This window comes from Bemisia tabaci, chromosome 3 (genome assembly GCF_918797505.1).
Source record: "Bemisia tabaci chromosome 3, PGI_BMITA_v3".
NCBI lineage: Eukaryota > Metazoa > Arthropoda > Insecta > Hemiptera > Aleyrodidae > Bemisia > Bemisia tabaci.
Window position 1 is genome coordinate 41,942,633 of NC_092795.1, and position 21,606 is coordinate 41,964,238.

The following is a 21,606-nucleotide window of genomic DNA, read 5'->3' on the forward strand; positions in this document are numbered from 1 at the left end:
CCGAGGCTCTTGATAGGTTAGGTTTCATGTTGCACAAAGTCATGTTTGATCCAACGTGACTCACTGCCTTGATGCCTACTTTAACACTCACTTTCTCATGAATTCTGTTGCCGAACGAAACTTCATAATTAAAAGTTTGTAAAAATGAACGAACACGTTACTGTTCTTTTAAATCACTTACTCCAAGACTGTATCCTTTGATAGGTTTGTCATGAGATTGCATCAAAATCCAAGTTTTTGTGAATGTATTGACTAAGAAGGTTTGGGAAAATATCTCCGATTCGATCACTTTTTGTTGACACTATGTTCGCACAACTAGTCCGCACTTATGCATTATTCGAGCAAACAGCTTTGGTTTTGGTTATTAGATAACTTCTCGCGAGGTGAAACATGTTTAATTGGTAGTCTCTGAGATAATTGATGTGCTCTTTGTAATTACTTAATCATCGAAGCACCTCAAATTAATTTGCCTTGTCTTGCCATGCATATTCGTTTGTGCGCGCGAATTATGAGATGATGGTGCTCAGTTTATTTGAAATCCTCTGTAGCGCTTTTTTCACAGCGAGAAAAAGTTTCTTCTGGAGTATTCAAGACTCTTGTTATTTGATCAATTTGTTTTAATAGTTTGTGACATTAAAGTAAGGTGCGAATATTTTTTCATCTTCAATGATTGCACTTATATTGTTCTACGTATTGCTGAGTCAGAGAAAAATATTAATTGAACTTTCTTTCGACGGTAGATAAAACTGCCAACACAATACACGTTTTGAACACCGAGAAAAGTAGATAAATGTACCGCATGCCTCTAGATTATCGATATGAATTGTCTCAGATTAAGCAGTCATCATGGTTTGAGTCAAATCAGACAAAGCAACTCGAGTTGTTTGCGTTGGAAGATGTTTATTATTTTGTCTTATAGGCCCAGTCCGGTTCAAATCGCGGGAAGTAAGTATAATGCCAGTAATATCCAAAGTATGTTTAAGATAATAATCAGTAGGAAGTACAAAATGTTGCTCAAAAAGGGAGACATTTTTATGAGCTATTTACGTTAACGAATTATAGTCTATCTGCAAAAAGTTAGGAAGTTGTTTTGAGAAATTCTAACTGAAACGTTTCAAAAATGTATTACTGAAGCTCATTTTGTATAAAAAAAAATTAAAATAAAAATAAAATTTAATAAGCTCACGGTTGAATTTAAATGAGTCAATCCGTCTGAATGAATAATATTGAACTCGAAATTTACACCATTGTCGTACTTCTCACCCAGAAGTAATAGGGCACACCGATATACGCAACACCTACCACAGTGTTATCTCAGTTGAGCGAAAAGCTATTTTGGCTCCCTTTTTTGACCGTGAGGAAATTTCAACGCCCGCAAGAAGCTCTAAAACCAAACCAATCGATGACGGACAGAAACCAGAGCCAGTGCACACGGGAGTAAATTGTCAGTTTTGCAAGAAAATTTGAGGTTTCCCGCTTCAATGCGATGGATATTCGAATCTTTGGTCAAATATTAGAAGTTCTTGAGAACACGCTGTCTGCCCATGATTGCGCTTTGAACTTTACCTCAAAATGCATTCAGGATAGGGTATGAAAGTAAAAACTGACAACCCGGTTTTCTGTTCTGAGAATCATTTGAGCAGCGAATCTGCCAGAGTTAATAAAACTTAGGTAAATAATTAGAATGTGTGTGCTAGTAAACGAGCTATAAATAAACGTATGTTGCCTGACTTAGCAGATTTAATTTTCAAAAGGAAACCAAATTATAATATCATGAAGAACTTTCATCGATGAAATTCGCCAATTATTTAAGAAAAACCTACAAGATAAGCAAATATGCCTTTAGGCGCATTTTACAACCCACGATTTTCATGTAAAAAGTATGTTTACACTGAAAAGATAAAGAAAACTGAAGATGTTGGGGATAGTATTCATAAAAACTCTGGACTCTTCATCGCACACCACCAGACAAAGTAAAAAATTAACTATCCTCACACATGTTTCCTCATTAAAAATCCGCAAGGAACACGGTGGAAACATCGAAAGATTTCAAATTTGACTTGCGCGTGGATTTTAGACGATTTACCATGTTCAGCGTGTTCTCTCTAAAATTTTGATGAGAAAAGATATCTCGTGTTTTAATCCTTACCCTATTTGTCTGCCTTCTCGCAAGAGAAAGCCTCCGAGAGCTTTCGGAAAGCACAAAGCCCTTAATTTTTAATATTTTTCAATCATTCATTCAACGCATAAAAGAAACGGTTTCGAAAGAATTGAAAGACAGAAGGAGAAATAGCAAATGTATTCTTCCCATGCATTGGTTTCATATTTTCTTTAAAGAAAAAGTTCCCTCTTTTTGTTTTGCGTAAAAAATGCGCTAAATTTGCTAAAATATCCATGAGAGAGAAAATTAACTGATAAATCGATGTTCTTTCATTAAACAAAGCATGTGACACTTTAAACCACGTCAAAAATACTTCGAACACTAAAATGACATACAAGCACCGAGGAACAGATACAGCCAAAATAAATAATTTTCAAGAATTGGAAGTACTCTTCCATTAAAGAAGTGCTATGATCGAAAATTTTTAAACTGCAGGGTGCTGGGAATTGCAACATGCCTCGTCAATAGAAATAAATAAACAGACACAATGCATGGTTACGTAATCATCGAGCAATAATTTTAGTCTACTGGTGCATCTTTTGGTAGGAGCATCCATCGAAAAGGAGACCATTTTACGTTCTTCTATATTCTACCCCCCCCCCCCCCCCCAAAAAAAAAAACCGCCAAAGAACACCTTATTACTGAATTCTCGCAAAGGAATTAGTCAGTCCGTGCTTGAATATCCAATTCTAATATCTTCTCCCGCGCCTCAGTTTTTACCCGAAATTTTAATAGGAGGAAACTAAAATAGTTTTTTTACCCTTCAATTTTAAAAGGCAGTCTTTCAGTGACGGTGTTAACATTCTGCAAAAACATATGTGCTATCGCTAAAAATGCACTGATACCTCTTTTTCATTTATAAACTCCTCCTAACCAATTTATTTACAATTGAATTTTTATGATATCGACAGCATCGATAGCAGCTCCCAAGTTTTCCGACCCGTTGTTTCATGAGTAGAAACTAAAATAGTCCTTTTATATCCTTAAATTTTAAAAAGCAGTCTTACAGTGATGGTGTCATCGTTCGGCAAAATTTATTTTCTCGCTAATAATGAGCTGGTCCCTATTTTTCATTTTTATAAAATCCTACTCGCAAAATTTTCAACTGCATTTTTATGATATTGACAGCATTGGCAGTAACTCCCAAGTTTTCCGACAAGTTGTCAAGCCCAGCGAGGAAATACACCAAAAGGGATCGAACTACGAAAGTCTCAAGATGCAGAGAAGAGTACTTTACAGAGCGGCGACTGGCCAAAGAGAAGCGAGAAAGACGACGACGAACAACGACGAAAGCAGACTATGACAAACAGAGAGGTTGGGGCGTTGCATCGGTTTGATTTTAAGTGGAAATCGAAATGGGCGTAAGAGAAATGATTTGTGTCAAACCATGAGGCCCGAGGACCACGTAAACTGAACGGGACCGGCACGGGACGGAGCGGACAAGAACCGCGTGCAACTCGGAAATGACTGAAACTCGTGAACTTGCAGCGTGAAGCGGGCTCGCGCGCGGAATGGCGCGGCGCGCGGCGGCGGCGGCGCGTCAGCCGCGGAAAATCAGAACCCACGAAAAGGATAAGAGCCTTTAAGGGCATTTCGGGCATAGAGAAAAAAAAGGAGGTGTTTGCATTTCGGGCATCTTGGAATTTTTTGATGACTTGATGACCCAGCTGTACCCACCTACGTCATCAAGTCATCAAAAAATTCCAAGATGCCCGAAATGCAAACACCTCCTTTTTTTTCTCTATGCATTTCGGGTAGAGACAAGAGACACTCCACTAGCCTCTTAGCGACCGGTGGAGGCTTTTAATTTCGGGGATTCAACACTTTCTGTACAATTATAAGAGAGCAAGTCATCCTACCTACTAGATGGATCGACGGGTGACGTCATGAGCTAAACAAGTTTTCCGAACTTCGGTTTCTCTTTTCTTTTTTGATGGTCCTCGGTTAAGAACGGTTTTAGGCTTGGAAACTCTGACTGATTGAAAAAAACTTTACTTTTTTTAATATAAATACTTTATGACCCTGCGCTGAAAAAAATGGTTACGTAGTGAGAGTCTATACTGATCGGAAAATCTAAGGAATAGACTGCACGTACATATACGGTCTGGCTTTCACGGCTTGTATACAAAAAAAATTCAGCTTAAATCAAGATACAACGAATTCTTGGCAGCAAATTCAAAATTTATCTGGCTTGAGCCAAGTACCTTTTTTTTCAGTGAAATCATCTAGATTATGTAGGAAGACCCTAACTTCAACTTTGAAAACTGAGCCAATCGACCAAAAATAACGATCTGGTACCGTGTATCGGGAATAAATAAGAACGCCAGACCTGCATTAAAGTGATAAGAGCCACTTAAACCTGATAAGCCTCACCCGGAAGTCTCCAGTTGTGGCTGGAGATCCACTTTTTGCTATTACAACGTGTGAAAAACGCATGTGGTTATAACGTACATAGACGAGCAAAGCTAGTCTGCACAAAATTTATTACATATTGCGTCCACTGTGACAAGCAACAGAAGACATCAGGCTGACTAATAGTTAAATGTTCTGATGGCTAAACTTTGTGAATCAGAAAAAAATTGTACGATTAGTCCTGGCGCCAAGTTACATCGTTCAAATTAAAGAAATTGTCATGCGCATTTTCACTTTCATTTGATGTGTGCGAAACAGAGTGATTCATTGTATAATGGACACAGAAATATGGAGTTTTTGGAGAGCGCTTTAAATATTGCTTTACTGTTAGACTTTAAAGATCCAATATTTTTGTGACGAAGGCAATTTGGTGGTACATTATTTTGTACAGTAAAAATCCCCTTCTATCATCCCTCTTCCAGAAAAACCGACAGGACGTGAGTATTTTTTCCAGCAAGGCAAATAGAGATGTAGGAGCATTTCGTTCCAGTTAAGAGAATGAATAAAGTTAATCTTACATTAATAATAATGCGAATATTTCCTTCAAAGTATCTTAAAAAGTATAAGAGTAGTTCCAAACAGTAATTCAAAGATACTAAGAGAACAAGAGACTAAACAACATTTTAACCGAATTAAAATTTGAAATTATTGCATTCAGCAAGTTAGCGCGTCAGGGCCGGATTAAGGGGGTGGCCACATGGGCCGTGGCCCATGGCGGCAAATTTAGGGGGCGGCAAATTTTGCAATTTTTTTAATATAGGTATAAAAAAATTGGATTCAGAATAGGGGACAAAATCTCTCTTTCCTGAGAGTATAGAAATTTCGAATTTTTTCGTTTTTCTGTGATTCAAGAGACAGCATCTTTAATTAGTCGAGTTAAGAGAGGAACTAAACACGCAATTTGGCCTGGAGCTTAGCGCAGAGAGGACGAGGACTTGAAATGAAAAGGACAAGCCCTCGGCGCGGCGCGGCGGTCGGCATGTAACACATATTAGCGCCTACAAGACTGCATGAATACTTCACCCATTGCGTCAAACACAGTGCGCGTAGTCAGGAGCGGTTGGCGTGAAACGCATAGCGCCTACAAGACTGCAGGAATACTTCACGCATTGCGCCAAACACAGTGCGATCAGCGCGGCGGCGGAATAAGTTAAAATTATTCAACCACATTCATGTTTGTTCTTTCATAATTTTTTGGTTCATTTCTTATAAATGGAGGACCTTGTCCACGCAGAGACAGGTTTACGGAACTTAACTTTCACGCAAAGTTCCGTGAAATTTTACTAGTCGTGTTGACAGGGCTTTCGCAAAAATGTATCCAACATGAGTAGGTAAACGCGTCTTATGCACCCCTCCCCCTCCGGCACGTTCACTTGATGCTTTTTATTGATGTTTCAAAACGAATGAGAAGGGGGCGGCAAAATACAGGCGGCCCATGGGCGGCAAGTAGGTAAATCCGGCCCTGTAGCGCGTTTTAGAGCAGTATTCAATGAACACATTGAGAATCTTTCATACAGACGGAGAAAAACTTTCAGCTCAAACGGAACTCCACATTTTCCGGTCCGGGTCATCAAAGTTTTTGATCATACGGACCGCGCAAAAATTGGTTTCAGTATTCGAAGTTTTCGTCGCCAATACAAAGATTCGTGATCGTTACCAAAGACTTACAGTAGTAGAACTGAAATTCGGTTTTCAGCGTTCAGTTCAATATACTGGAAAATTCGATTGCCTGAACCAAAACTTTGGTAATCCATACAAATTAAAGCTCAGCTCGTTTATTTGAAGTTTCCTCCTTGCTGCGTGGTTTCAGCCTCGAACTGATTGTCGGATACAGAGAGTAGAATAGCAGTGGCAGCAGGTCGTCCAATTTAACGTCACAACAAATTAAGCCTATCTGTCAGAGGTATACATGTATTTAAACAGTCATGTCAGATTTTGCAAATTATGACACAGCAATTGAGTATTTAAAGAGAAAACTCTGTCGCCACTGAAAAAAAAATCTTGGTATATTTACTAAGAAAAGGGCAGAATTACCAAGATTTCAGGGTTCTATTTGATCCCATTTTTTTCTTGGTAAAATTACCATTTATGGAATTGGTAATTTTACCGAGAAATCTCGGTAAAATAATTGAACTTTCTCGGTAATTTTACTGGACCTTGGTAAAAACGCCAATATTTTTTATCGACTTTGGTAGAATTACCGAGATAAAGTGGCAAAGTTACCGGGAATTGATTACCACTAAAAGTGGTATTCTTGCCTGAAAAAACAGTAAAAATACCGGTGTATAGGTGAGCTTACCAGTCTGTCTTGGTAAAATTACCAATAATTGGTAAAAAAAGTGAGATGGTAAACGTACCAACGGACCTTGGTAAAAACGCCGCGCGAGAATTTTTTTTCAGTGTTAAGCCTATCTGTCAGAGGTATTACATGTATTTAAACAGTCATGTCTGATTTTGCAAATTACGACACAGCAATTGAGTATTTAAAGAGAAAACTCTGTCGATTTCCTCTGGGGTCCTGCCAAACGCCCCCCGTTCGAAAATTAAGACCGACAGCGAAAGGTTGGGCTAATTGCGCGTAAACCTCTCTGTGTCCTTTGAACCAGGAAAAACCAGACCACGATCGCGGATGCGACGCGATGTTTGGCAAAAGTCAAAAGTTCGCAGGCACCCACACCTTCGCCCGATCAAACACCCTTAGCGAGCGTTGATTGATTTCTTCCGGAGATTAAAAGCTTCTCGTTTTTATAGCCCATCCCTCCGACCCCTCGCACATCGGCGAGCGATGCTCCCCTAACCCACTTGGAGGCAGGTGCGTATCCTTCGTCTAATTGGTGCACACCAGCTAGCTTTGGGTGTGGCGACGAAGACCAGCATTGCCGCCAAACTAACCGAAAAAACCAACTTTCAACCCACTTCGACAACCACCCTCATTTTCATTTTGAACATCGTTTAAATGATATGAGGTTCTTCCAGGACGAGCTTCCTCAGATCAAACGATTTATCCGTGCTGAATCCAGCAGCAAAAATCAATCCAAAATTTCAATTTATCAATTTATGAAATTATGGCTAACATCTTCCTATTTGACGAAGAAAAGGTATAAACATACGTAAGTTTACAAGAAATTTAAGTGAAGCTCTCGGAAATGACTACCTCGTAATTTCATGGGAAATTTGAAATACCTTCCTTCATCTCGAGGCCTAATTTTTTCCTCAACCAGGGTGCTAAAATAACGACGATGGCTATTAATGTTGTGTCATTTTTCGTTTTTCAATGTTGAAAGATTCAATTCAGTTAAAGATACTATCGACGTTGCACCATTATTTCAGGCAAAAAACAAGCTTCTCTAAACTATTCCTCCTGATAAAAATTTGCAAAAAATGAATCAAATTAAAATTCGTCTAATAATGGAATGAAAATTATTCCAGTTTGCCCTTTCTTTAAATTTCACGAAACCATAAGACAACAACGCTCAAGGGAGTAAATGACAAGGTCATAACCCTGTCCTCCCCTGCCGTCCAGTAACCCCTTCTCCAACCTTTCTAGTCGCGGAATCCTTTTTTTCGAAGCTTTGTAAACCTAAGAATCTAAGGATATCGATCGCTCCATTGACATTTGTGAAATACTGTTCCCAACTCCGTCTGGGCTGACCCTTGGCACAGATATGCCCTGCGCTGGTTCTTTGATTACTCCTCTAATGCGATTCGGCAATCCCTCCCGATATTTTTGAGACAACTTTAAAAAAAAAGAAGAAAAAAAGTCTGGGAATCATCAGAATGAACTTTACAGAGGCTTCATTGTCTACAGTCTAAACCCCTATCGATTATCTTATGCGTGTTAGAAATGTGATGAAAAATGAGAAAAGGTCACTCGTCACAAAGGGAAAAAGGCTTTTTACGACTTTTATTCCCCATCGCCCTTATTAATGTTGCCTTTCCAAGATTAATTCCGATTTTCTTAATGCGGTACTTTATGATATGAGTGCTAAATTTTTTTCTCAATGGGTTCCTCGCTGCATAAATTGGTTCCTTTTCTAGAATTGACGTATTTTCATCCTGCACTCAGAAAAGGGAAGCCAAGTTGTTAAAAATTAAAGGGAAATAATAATTGTTGCAATAATAATTTTTTGAGAATGATGGGAACTGTCATCGAGGAACCTGATTCTCCATAAAATGTTCTCCTGGACAACCATTGTTACTACACGAAAAATTTTCTGTTGTAGACAACTAGATAGTTAAAAATGGTCTGTGCATCGAGTTGTGTCATACTCCCTCGCAGTTAATTACATCTGAATGCAAATTTATCTGTAGCAGTTTACGCTCTGTCACCGCCTTTTAACTCGAGGCTAACAGCTTATTTTTTCGGTACCTCTTCCTCTCTTTCCATGTCTATGGTGGTATTCTTGAACTTAAAATTTAAGTTGACAAAGTCCACGGGAAAGAACGGAGATTCATCGCTGCTTAGGGAATTCCTGATTTTCCCGCGCTGCGCTACCGAGTGGTACACTGACCCACAGTATCCAGCCTCCCCCTCCCAATAGTCTGTTCCCAGTCGGGGAAAAATCAGTGGCTATATATAAAGATCCGGTGCTCAGAGCACTGACCGTTATTGCTGAGCCGTGGAGGTAGACTCTCACTATGTTATTTTTTCAGGTAAGAACACAGAAACAGTTTTATCGTCTACTCGCGAAAATATCCGTGACGGAATTGTACCACCAAGTGCGCCTGTTCAGTGCCTCGATTGATCAAACGGGTTCCCGCGCGTTTCTCGATTCGAACACCGATGGAAAGATTCAGTGATCGCGTTATTTTGATGTCTCGATTATTCCGAAATACAACGGTGACTTCAAAATTCTGGTCTGCTGAAAAGTGTTTGTTGCCACACGCTGTGATTTTCCTCTGGCTTTTTACTCAGTATGTAGGATACTTCTACGAGTGTTTAAAGGTCCGATTTTGTCTACGAAGAGGAATTAGTCAAAGAAAGTAAAGAATATACTTAGGTATTGCCGGCAGGTTGTCCATTCCATTTTTGGTTCAAGTAAGTACACATGATTGGGAGAGACATTTTCGCGTAGGAATAAATTGTTTCTGCGTTCTTGGAGAATCGATCTCTAAAAACTTGAAATGACATAGTAAACCGAAGTTTCAGCTGTTAAAACTGTAGAGCCTTTGAATTTCAAAGTAAATGAGCAAATCTTCCGAGTAGGTACACTACCAAAAAAAAAGGTTTTTTATCTTGTCGTAAGTGATGTAACATTGTGTTAAAACTCCAATCTACTTTTAATCTTTTTCAAAAATTTTTTTTTTTTTTTTGTATTTTGCACATTAAATTAATGAAGAGATAATACACGATCGATTACTCAGATGGATGCTCAGTGTCCTCTGAGAAGTTCAAAAGTTCATTCCGAGGCTCTCGCTATCAATTAAGTATCCGATTATTGATTCCTCAACTATCATTTTCCGTGCAGTATAGTGCACAAAACAGAGCTCGCTTTATTCGCACCTCTTTATTGTTAGATCGCGTAGAGTTAGGAACAAATATCTACATCAACTAAGAAGCATTTGCAAAGGAACTTTGACTTCTGTCTTCTTGTATTAATGCAAATGGAAAGAAACGAGAACACACGCGTATTTTGAGGACGTAGATGAAGAATGAAAACGTCTAGCTCCATTAAAATTACATTGTCCTTCAGCAGTGCTCCAGCTATATTTACTTTATACTTCCGCACCACAACTTGTCACAGTCTCAGAAACCTTTACGCCTGAGCTGTTTTGACTGTTGTGAAAAGACTATAACTTTAAACTTAAAGCTTCGGCTCAGTTGATATACTTCTCGCGTCCGATTCGATAATGGTCTGTTTCTCTCAATTAAATAAACTAGAACAGGTTTTCCCTCCGCCAGCGTCGAAATTCATTTACCTCAAGCAAAATGTGACCACAAAAATAAAAATTAACTGTGCTTAAGTCAAATTAGGCACTAAGCTGATTTTAAAAATTAAATTTAAAATCTGGGCATTATACATTTATTATAGATGTTTTTTACTTACATAGCCTAAAGCTTTTTCGGCCTGCATCCCGAGCCATCATCAGTCAGAGCTTTGCCACAAAAAAAAAATAATAACTATAAACTACGACTGGGCAGAAAAAGCTTTAAGCTATTTAAGTAAAAAAACACCTATAATAAATGTATAGTGCCCAGATTTTAAATTTAATTTTTAATTCTAATTAATGTTACTACCCCAAAAATGTTTGAATAAACTGATTTTGGTGCGCGTTAGATGAGGAAATGTTCAGAGAGTGCAAAATTCTTCTATCAATGGGCCACTGGACGAGATTTGAATTAAATCACCACGTTCTTTTTCGTCTCTAAAATTTTACGTAGAAAGCGATCAACTCAACAAGAAGTTCTGAAATAATCTATGCGATGTATCAACTGTACACCTGACACTGATATTATATAATTCAAAGTATGCAGTTGACATCCTTGAAATTTTTTATATTCAACTCATATCAATCACAAATAGGTATGCGATACTCTCATAAAGTGGATTTTCGAACTTCTAGGTGTATGAATCATATTTCACGCAGCGTTTGGCAGAATAAACTTGTAACAGAGGGTTTTAAATCGTTTCTTGTCGAATACATTTTAATGCCGATTTGGCTGGCATTCATAGAACATGGTAAAATGATTGAAAAAATAATCGAGCTACAAGCCAAAAATAAATTTAACAAATAATATTCAAACTACATAGAGATAAGAAATCATAATTAATAATAATAATTTAATTAATAAATAATAGTTTCCTGTAAGTTTTTATTATTTCTCATCTCTATGTTGTTTGAACACTATTTGTTTAATTTACTTTTGGCTTGTAGCTTGATTATTTTCTCTTGTCTAACGTTCCATTTCAAAAGTATTATACGTCAGAAAAGAGGAGCAACGTTTGGAGAAACGAACTTTATTAAATACTCCAAAAATAAACTAGTTTTCAGACACCGATTTAAGCAAAGCTTTTTTCAGGTTCGGGAACAATTCGGATTGCCTAATTCGAATATATACTATTGACAATAATTTCTGACAAGTGAATTGATTTTGGACACATCCAAAGTTTTTGAAAAATTCTGCAAGACATTTTGATGAGAAAACGTGTCGTGTGGTACTTCATTTCTGATTCTGTACAGTAGTTCATTTAATATTTATTTTAATGGGAGCACTCTTCAGAAAATCATTCGGAAGAACCGAAATCATGATGACGTTCTTTCTCAGTTTTTCGATCGACATGCCGTCCAAAATCAGTGACCTTGCTCTCAAAAACCGATCTGAGTCTTCGAGCAGTCTCCCAGTCTCGTCGAGCTAAAAACGTCGAAAGGGAAAGCACGAAAGTGGAAATAAACATATTAGCGAAGAGATATGCGGCGCGTCGCCGCGGATAGAGAAAAGGTTAAGGGGCTTGAGTACGACGTGACGCGATGACGTGATCGTTAGGGATGTGAGTTATGATAAATTGACACCAGGCGGCGCGGAGTCACGGTCCAAGGGAGGGCGGGAAGGCTGTTATTGCTGTTAATCCGATCGAGATGTTGCTATAACTTGATATAAAGAAAAACATCTGTCCACCCTAATTAGGCCGTGAGAGCTTGGAATTCACGGAGGTGATGCCGTGGAGTTGGCCGCATCAGAGGAAAAATAGGAAGTAGAGACAAAACAGGAAGGAGTAAAAAAGATGATGAAGGATAGGGAAAATAAGGAAAATGCTGTGAAGAAAGTAGAAGAAAGAGGAGGGAGAGGACAATAATTGTGGGTGTGAAATGTGTTTATTTTGAAGTGATGCCATTGACGGAATCACCAGTTTTTTAATCCCTGAGGTTGGATTAAAACAATAAACTGATAACGCGCTGAACCCTGCGGGGGGCTTCTCGTCGTCCATTCTCAGGCGTCTCGAGTTTCCCAGAGATGTATAAATTAATTAAAATTTTCGATGAAGGAGTTTTATTCAAAAGCCTAAAACATATTTTTTTCTATGTAAATTAAGTATAATTTTCGGTTAAATAATTTTATTCAAAAGCCTATAACATATTATCTTCAGATCAAGCAAGTTGTGGGGGGATTTCAAAAACTTCATTTTCCAGGACGTGCAACATTTTCCAATTCATCTCAAGGGATTTGAGCTTGACCAATGCTGATTATGCGAAAAATCCCTCTTTTATTTTAGCACATTCACATTACGTCATTCGTAAATAGGATGTTAACCCATTTCTTTGTCTGGTCCAATTATATTGACGTAATCTGAAAATCGCATTTTGGGATACTATTGCGAGCTTACTATTTTCATGACTTCTAAAATTAAAGAATTTGGTCTTGTAAAATATTTTTTTGCAAACGCGATACCTTCAAAATTAAAATCTACACGTGGCAAGAATAAACTGCACGACCAACGCAAGTATTAATTAACTTCTTTGCAAATTGCAACAACATTGCATTCACTTAATGAAAAAAAGTGATATATTGTTTCCGAGGTTTTCTTTTTTTGAGCAAATCGGTATACTAGCTTCGTAGCAACCTTTTACCAAGTGGTCAAAAGCAAATTTCAGTGCGCGAAGGTCTTTCTGAGACTTTGTTGATTGACATATACGAGGATTTTTACATCGAAGTGGCATCCACGCCTAACTTAGCTTCAAGTTCATAACTAATATAGTTCGGACTATAAATAATTTTCATACGCGTTTCTCTTTCCGACGGCTTAAAAAGGCAGATAAAAATAAATATTAAAAGAGGAAGTTTGCCTCTTCTCTTTGGATGCAGATGCGGAATGAAGAGAGGCAGGGAGTGGGGGAGGCTGCTTTGCGGCACAAAATATGAACTTCAGTTTGCAAATATGATTTTCAAATTTTAAGCATTAAAAGTTTCAAGTTTACAGATTGCCAGCTAAATTTTACTCCGCCTTATGATATAAAAAATGTACCTTCATTGATTATTCCTCTTTCACCAAAAACATTAAATGGTAAGGAGCGCAAATGATGCAGTCACTTTTTATTTAAAATCAAATCTTGTATACTCACTTTTTCGACTTCAAATCTCGTTTTCCTCGCATTAGCATTGTGGTGGAGAGCTCATGGACATAGGGGCGAAACTTCACGAAGCTGTCTCAAAGTAACTGAACTTCTAAAATGGAGATTCTAATCAAATCAATCCATTAATATCTCGAACTGATCTCCACGAGCAATACAATATGACAAGAACTGTCTTTCGAATAAAATATGGTACCACTTTCAATTACTTAAATCCGCATTGAAAAGCAGGACGCACTGCTGAAATAATGCTATCATATGCATTTCACTTGCAACCTCACGACAGAAATATTGAATAGATCGAGGGATGTCGACAAAATCACTGAGGCTCAACACGAAAACGCACTTCATTCCACTATACTAATTGGGGTGTAGATTCCAGCTCAAATTCTAAGGCAGATGAGGTTCAATGTTTGATTACTGAAAATAAAATGGGAGAAAAAAAAAAACCGGCTATAATTTTAGCTTAAACTCCCTTCATCGAACAGTTTCAGTTAATCAGCAAGTATGCAGTTTGGAAACGTGGTTCAACGTTTGATTGCTGAAAAGAAAATGGGAGAAAAAACTGGCTAATTTTGGCTTAACCTCCCTACATCGAACAGTTTCAAATAATCTGTAACTTACAGTTTGGAAACAAGGCGCTCAATTCTGTCACTTCAGCGTTATGGAACACGAAATTCATGCGAACAATTTTGTAATAAATCCATGCCTTAGTTTGATTTTGGACACCATGCCAGGGATCACGAGAGAGCAACTATAGGTGCCCTCCATATTGCTTCTCTCGTACACAAAATTTGAATTTAATTTGGATTAGAACATCCTGAAGACTAAACCAAAATGCGCACGATAGAGCAAAATTTTGACTCTTCTACTATGAACTCGACCGGAAAATTGACGATAAAATTCACGATTTTTACCGAAATACTTTCGGAACATTTTTAAATTTTGTTGAAGGAGAAAACACGAATTTTACACGTGGAAAATCCAAAAACCGAGAACGGCAAATCAGTAAAAATCAAACTACTCGACACAAAACACACCGAACAACGAAGCACATGCATTGAACTGCACTAGCTCACGATGCATGACCTCAGTGCTTTAAAGAAGGCCATCAAGAATCCTTGCGGCTGACTCATCAGCCAAGGAACCTGGAGGAACCTCTGATGGGCAATGAAAGAAAAATGCCAACAGTCTGCGGAATTTCCGCGCCGTGAAACTCATGTATATCTACAGAATGCAGTTTGCTGGAGGTCTAACTTGCTGAGGGTGGTCAAGTTTTCGGAATCTGACACATTCTGGACAGAAAAACACGACGAAAATAATCTGCGTTAGCGGAATTTTAGCGGAACGGAATACTTCTTTACTGTGATATGCGTCTATTTTCACTCGAATATTTTTGCTTTTTTTGGTAGGTGCGGTATTTTTTCTTCTTTTTCTTTTTTCTTTCTTTTGGTTCCTCAGTCTCTATCCTCATTACAATAGAAAAACAAGGGGAGGGGGACGAGAAACAAGGCTAAAATACACAATTAATAAAAACCGAGACGTTTCGACTCAAGACTGAGTCATTTTCAGTCGGAAATACAATAAAAATTTAAAAAAAAAAAAAAAAAAAAAAACGATGAAAACCAGAGCCCTACACGATAGTGGCCGGGATCTGAAAAAAAATGATAACGAACACCATTGTCCATCATTGTCTCCATTGTCTGTTACCATCGTCTCGGGCAGCTCTTAACAATGTTTATCCTCCTCACAAAATGCTTCAAATCCGATCACTATGAGATCAATAAGTAAGTTAAGTCTCCGTGGACATCAAAAACATAGCTGCAGGGTTTACCATAATTTCTTCATCTTCATATTTCCCTCCTTTTCCTGAGTATTTTTGCTTTCCCCCGACTCCAAACCTGTCTAATTCCCTGACTTTCTCGGACTTTCAAATAAAATGTCCACCTCGTTTTTTCCTAAATACGGTGACTTTCGCTAAACTTAAGAACAATGTCCTTGAAAGAGATCAAATTAGGGAAACAGAAATTCAGTGACTGATGGTTAAAAGACGAAAAACTTGAAAAACGACCGGAAAGGGTAAACGGTGTTGGAAGTTCAGTGATGTTTTAGTGATTAGTGGATATGTCAGACACTCCCTAACTTTTCCCACGAATTCCCTGACTTTCCCTGAGTTTTCCCAGCCGTCACAAAGTCCCTGACTTTCTCTAATTTTACCTGTCTTCTAGACCACCGCGCAGGCGACCCTAATAGAAAAATATGAAGGTAGCAGTAATAAAATATTCTCTCAATCGTTATCGAAATAAACTCTACCAAATTAGCAATACGACTTTCAGTAAATAAAAGGTTCATTTTCTCGTTAAGATTAAAATCCAGGCGAAGACATCTTGTCAACGTTAATTCAAAAATGTTCCTGGTTGCGCTACCTCACCACAACACGTCATAATGTACGAAAGTGTCAAAAATGTCATCATGAGACATGCGCCAATCTTGTTTGACCGGGAGCCAGATGCTCATTTTGCAGTCAATTGCACTCCAAACAGGTTCTTCCGCCGTGACGCCAATTCGTCTCAACAAAAGCTGCTGCCGCAGATATTGTATCACAACGGATTCCGAGTACTGATTCGGAAACTTGCTTCCGGCATTGTTTCATAGCCGTCTGGATTGGACTCAACGTATCGCATCAAACTAATCGATTCTGGTCTTCGGCGTCTCAATAAATCACCCAACTGTTCCCTGCAACGCGCGGACAATGTGTATGAAATAATTTCAATAGTAAAACCAATCGCCCTGTTGGTATTTCCAAGGCTTTGTCCAATGGAGGCTGCTGCCTGTCGTGCTGATCATCACGCTAAGAGTTTCTGCGTGGGATGCAAGTTAAGAATACAACTATTCGTGTATGACAGTACCAATTTTTGCCTATCCTTTCAATTTGAAGGCGCGTCGTTTGACGAAATTCTTGGCGCGTGAAGTTTATTCTTTCTCCGTGTTCGGGCCTTTACTGAAAGAATTAAATCTAAACTGTGTAGGATTGATAACACCATTATGCAACTTTAGTCGGACACTTATACACTAAACTTTACACGAACTAACTTTAATCAATTCTTTGTAAGTTTCCTCGATAATTTGCTTGTAATACATTAGTAAGTTGGTGTTGCCTAATTAGTTTTCCCATCATAATATACCGTAGTATATTTTCAACAAAATATCTGATTGCGGGGTCAAAGAGATAGCATTTTGCATTTCCTTGAGATGTTTTGCGAAGAAATCAGGTGGGAACTAATTATCTTCAGCATTGTGTCTTTTTCCATCTGTGGTCTGTTTCATTTTGTGCAAGTCGTTTCTCAAGTAAGGAACAGTCTTGAATTGTTGATGATAATTCAAATTAGTAAAGAGGATGATCGACTTGATGATGTGTATAGTTTATCGGAAGAAATCTCATAATCATATCAGATTTTTAACATCAGTACTTTTAAGATATGGGTAATAGAGGCACTGGTATTAAACATCTAATTTTTTGTTTGTCATTCACCAATAATACCTTGGTTGCAGCCAAACAGTAATTATCACAATGGTTAGACCATAAATTTAAAGGACATCATTTCTTTTTCTTTTTCAATTTAGAAATTACGTTTATCCCAGTAAGTGCGGCAACGTTGCTTATAGACTGCACCTAACGGCAAAAACAAATAATTCGCATTTAGCACTTGCAAGGTGCAATCGACGCGCGTGACAGCCGATTGCAGCGGACCCAGGAGAAGTTATCGCCTCTTTCATCCGTCCGCGCTGCGTCCGTCACTTTCGTCGGCTGCGTTGCACAACCCTGCTCGTCGCTCAGTAGATCGACTCAGTAGGAGAGGTCGGTCAAAATTTGAAAAGTTTAAAAGCTTATAACTACGTTTATACAAAACTTTGAGGTTCTAACAGTAGGTCCATTGGTTTCCTTGTAAAATTTTCTGCTGGAGGCACCCCTTGAAATGTAAAATGTGACAAAATAACCATAATAATTTTTGGTTTTAGTTAAAAATTTCATGTCCGACCTCTCTTATTGACTCGATCCACTGTGCGCCGCACAATGAAACAAGTCAATTAGAAAGGTTGGACATGAAATTTTCGACTAAAACTGCAAATTTTGATGTATAATTCGTCACATTTTTAATTATAAGGGATGCCTCCAGCAGAAAATTTTACGAGGAAACCGATGAAACTACTGTTAGAGCCTCAAAGTTTTGTATAAACGGAGTTATAAGCGTTCAAAGTTTCCAAATTTTGTCCAAACTCCCCTATTGACTCTAGAGTACCTGTAAACGGGAGAGTATTGCCATCTCAGTCCTTTTACTCCAGAAAAAGTGAACTGTTCTCTCGTTGGTCGGCTGTCATGGAGCCCCAAAGTTGGACCAACGTAAACAAACCCCAGCCCCTCCGCTCTTAGTTTGGCCCAATGTGAACGAACAAGATGGCGACAAAGTTCTGGAAAGTTCTAGACGTGATTTTGGGTGTGATAGAAATTTTTTTATGATCAACTTCTGAATTGAGTTCGGATCGGCTTTTACTGGATATTTTTGCCGAAAATTAACCTTTGAGTGTGAATATCATTCATTTTTCAGCCGATAGTACGTATTTCTCTAGGTCGGATTTTAGCGGCTCTGGTGCTTGCACTAGAGCTGCTATTCCGGACGGTCCCAGCTGGGGAGTATCAATGCAGCATGTTACATTGTAGAGACCGCGCGTTGGTTGATGGGAATCGGCGCCATTTTCGGCTATGTTCCTTGTCATGACTTTATTTTATTGCATACTGTTTTATTGTTAGTCAATGCTATGTTGTGTATTGTATTTTTGGAATCATGGTGATACAGTCAACAATTCAAAACTTGTTTGTGCTTTTATCTCGTGATGGAAAAAATGTACTTTACGTTCAAAATTTGAAAATTTGAATTTTAAAGTTTTCGCGGTTAAGGAAGCTTTAACCACTGGGTTGGAGCTTCCTAGTCATTTACTCGATATCAGCTGATAGCAAACAAAGGTTACCAGGGAAACCGTAAACGTCTAACAACTATCGTGGCCATTGGGGCGATTATTGAAATGATATCGACTTTATGTCGCCGCTTACGACAGGACATAGCCCTATCTTAACTGTGTAATATATCGCAATTCGATATTGTTTTGATTTTTAAAAGGAGCAATTCATTCATACAGTTCCGATTAGTTTTGGCGAACGGGCCCTTAGCCTGCTTAGTACGTATAATCCCAAAACGCAGGAAAATAGATTGTAGGAAAATATTTGCATCGGAAAATCGTAACAATTTTCCCCTAGATGTCTTCCATTCCGGGTACATATTTATTGAAAACGGCGACTTTTTCAACAGTCCTATTTTTATCTACAACATCTAAGTGGCCCTTCATAATCATTTAATTTTGGCCCCTGGCCAGAAAAAGGTTCGGAAATTGCAGTGATTTTGCCGAAAATGCTGAAGTAAGTAAATTTGGGCATTTTTTTTTCCTTCTTCAAACTCTGTGGAGAAGCACTTCTCCTCCAGTACATCTATTTTTTTACTTATCTCTCGCAAGGTACATTTACAGAAGGTGTGTTCCAGTATTAACAGTTCAGATTCGTTGTTTTTTTATTATAACGCTTATTTCGGAAAGCAATTATTACATTGTTCAATTCTACTGACTTTCAACACTCGATTATACTCCCGGCAAATTCTGCAGCAGCGTTTCAAATGTTGACTCTAATGCTTCCAACAGCCATCCGATGTCTAAGAGTTTATTCCTAGATTTAGGGATTTTCCGGAATTTCCAGGGATTTAGGGATTTTTCAGGAAATCTAGGGATTTTTTTTTGATGAGGTAAAGTTACCAAAAATCAACTTTTTAACCTCAATTCTAGCTTCGACAATCGAAAACATTTTTTCATCTATATTTTGTAGGCCTTTTTGGCAACACTATTTTCCCCGCAAATAAGCCGGAAATTAAAACGATTGCGTCCTTCGATGTACTTGACATTCAACTGCATTCAACCTGTTAATAATAAGAAATCAACTAATATTCTTTCATTTTATTGGTCTGGATTAGCACTGCTTTCAGAGAGCGCCAAAATTCAAACGAGCCAATCAGATTTAAATATTGCAAATCGCTACATCGAATGACATCATGATTCTTCATAAAAAAATGGCGCTTTTTGCAAAATCTAGGGATTTTTTAAGTATATTTGAGCAAATCTGGGGATTTAGGGATTTTTAGCGAAATCTAGGCATTTTTTTTCTTCCCCGCTAGGGATTTAATATCGGAAGACTGGCTTCCAGTATCGTAGCGTTGATCGTCGCTGATGTCGAAATGGAACCTAATGCCGGACTTACTGTAACACCTCCATTCCTCAATTCCGGTGAGGAATACGTCTCTACCCTTAACTCAATATAAATATACAAATTGATAAGTGAGTGCTTTAGTCTCCTGAAAACAGAATTGCGAAACTTAAAATTGGAGAAAAATGATGAGTAAATGAAAAAATGGAACCAATTGATGGGATATGTCGCATGCCATTCTGACACAAAATATGGCGTCTATCGAATCACCTTAACTAAATAAAATAACCAAATTTTCAACTCTCAAACTATCAACTATCAACTATCAAAATTCAAACTATCAAAATTTCCAACAATGACAAAAATGATTGTAATATACCTATAATGTAATGAAATATACACGCTCTAATCATTTAATTTGTATTACCTTTATGTTATGTACCTACATGTTATACTATTTTTATAATAAATTTTGCCAACATGCTTTTCAATTCAGTCTACAACATTTCATTCCGACGTGGCAATAATGATTTATAATGCCCCTAAACATTAAAATGAATTACAATAGTAATGCCGCATTATAATGTCGTATTATACATCGCAACGATTCATGTCCTACTGATTATTGATTATTGTAAGATGAATTCTGTTTTCTCTGATTGTATGTTTCATACGTGCGAAGCAAGTACGGGTCACTAGAAACGTGGTTCGTACGGGTGGCTGATGAAATTGATCTTCGAATACCTTTTGATGAGCTAGGGAAATGGAACCATCTGCATCTCATGGACAATAAATAGTTGCCGTAATTAAGGTCATCCCGTGATTAAGGTGCCGTGATTTAAGTCATAAATTCTTCATCTAATTCTTGATTCATCTCCAAAATGTCTGCTAAAGCTTTCATGCGCTTCTCCTTGTATGCATGAATGAGCAAATTGGGTATCGAACAAGCGGACACTTTTTGAAAATTTAGATGATTCTGGACAATATCGTACAGAAGTCCACGAGCTGCAGATAGAACCATTACCTCTAGCTCATCAAAAGTTATTCGAAGATCATTCAACAACCTCTTTGACAAGTTGCAAAAACTTTTCGTTAACAATAGTGTCACACGGTACTAGGAATATTTACTATTTAACGAACCTTATATTTCCCTGACTTAGTCCTAAATTATAGAAGTATGCGTTACTTTTCCAGCAATCCAAAAAAACAATTATACAAAAAACCAATACCTACACTTTCAGATATAAAAATGCAAATTTTTTGCAGCCTCGCTAAACGACTTATCAACCAGAGATTTTTTAGGAAGCGGACCTCCAAAGAGCTTTCAAAATTAAAAGTATACAACAAGTGATAATGCCATGTATTCGCCATATCAAAGCCCAATACACATTTATACACCGGCTACGTAAATCTGCTAAGTTACAAAACATGAATCGACAGTTGTCGGATTGTACATCAATGACAAAATGTGTCTAGGCCCTCATTCTTGACTACAACTACTGCCCCCAGAGCCGCTCTCCGACGCCAATGCGTTGGAGCTTCCTGCTTGTGTTTACATTGCACTGGGGAAATAAAACACATTGGATGTAGAGTCCAGACTCTTAAAAACATCGACAAGAAAAAATACTCTTGATTCAATGAGATTTAAGCGTAAATCAAG

The 21,606-nt window shown here is 38.0% G+C and overlaps 2 protein-coding genes across 9 annotated transcripts in view; one reads left to right on the top strand and one right to left on the bottom strand.

Moving 5' to 3' along the window:
• Lmpt (four and a half LIM domains protein limpet) overlaps positions 1–21,606 on the bottom strand; it is a 220,117-nt gene that overhangs the window by 176,375 nt on the left and 22,136 nt on the right. Inside the window, exon 1 of one of the 6 annotated variants that reach the window (XM_072298385.1) lies at positions 13,634–13,758. The exons of 4 other annotated variants lie outside the window; for them this stretch is intronic. In XM_072298385.1, the coding sequence (XP_072154486.1) occupies positions 13,634–13,671 (38 nt within the window). In that variant the 5' untranslated portion in view covers positions 13,672–13,758. Of the gene's footprint in view, positions 1–3,547; positions 3,566–13,633; positions 13,759–21,606 lie in introns of those variants that run through there. One more of the 6 variants, XM_072298380.1, reaches the window with a different exon arrangement.
• The window catches only part of LOC109039441 (cuticle protein 19), a 29,917-nt gene continuing 17,249 nt past the window's right edge, over positions 8,939–21,606 (top strand). Inside the window, exon 1 of one of the 3 annotated variants that reach the window (XM_072298389.1) lies at positions 8,939–9,611. Coding sequence is in view for 1 of the 3 variants with exons in the window: in XM_019054920.2 (XP_018910465.1) it covers positions 9,212–9,226 (15 nt within the window). In the remaining 2 variants the exon portion in view is untranslated. The remainder of the gene's footprint in view (positions 9,612–21,606) is intronic. The other 2 variants (XM_072298390.1, XM_019054920.2) reach the window with 2 other exon arrangements.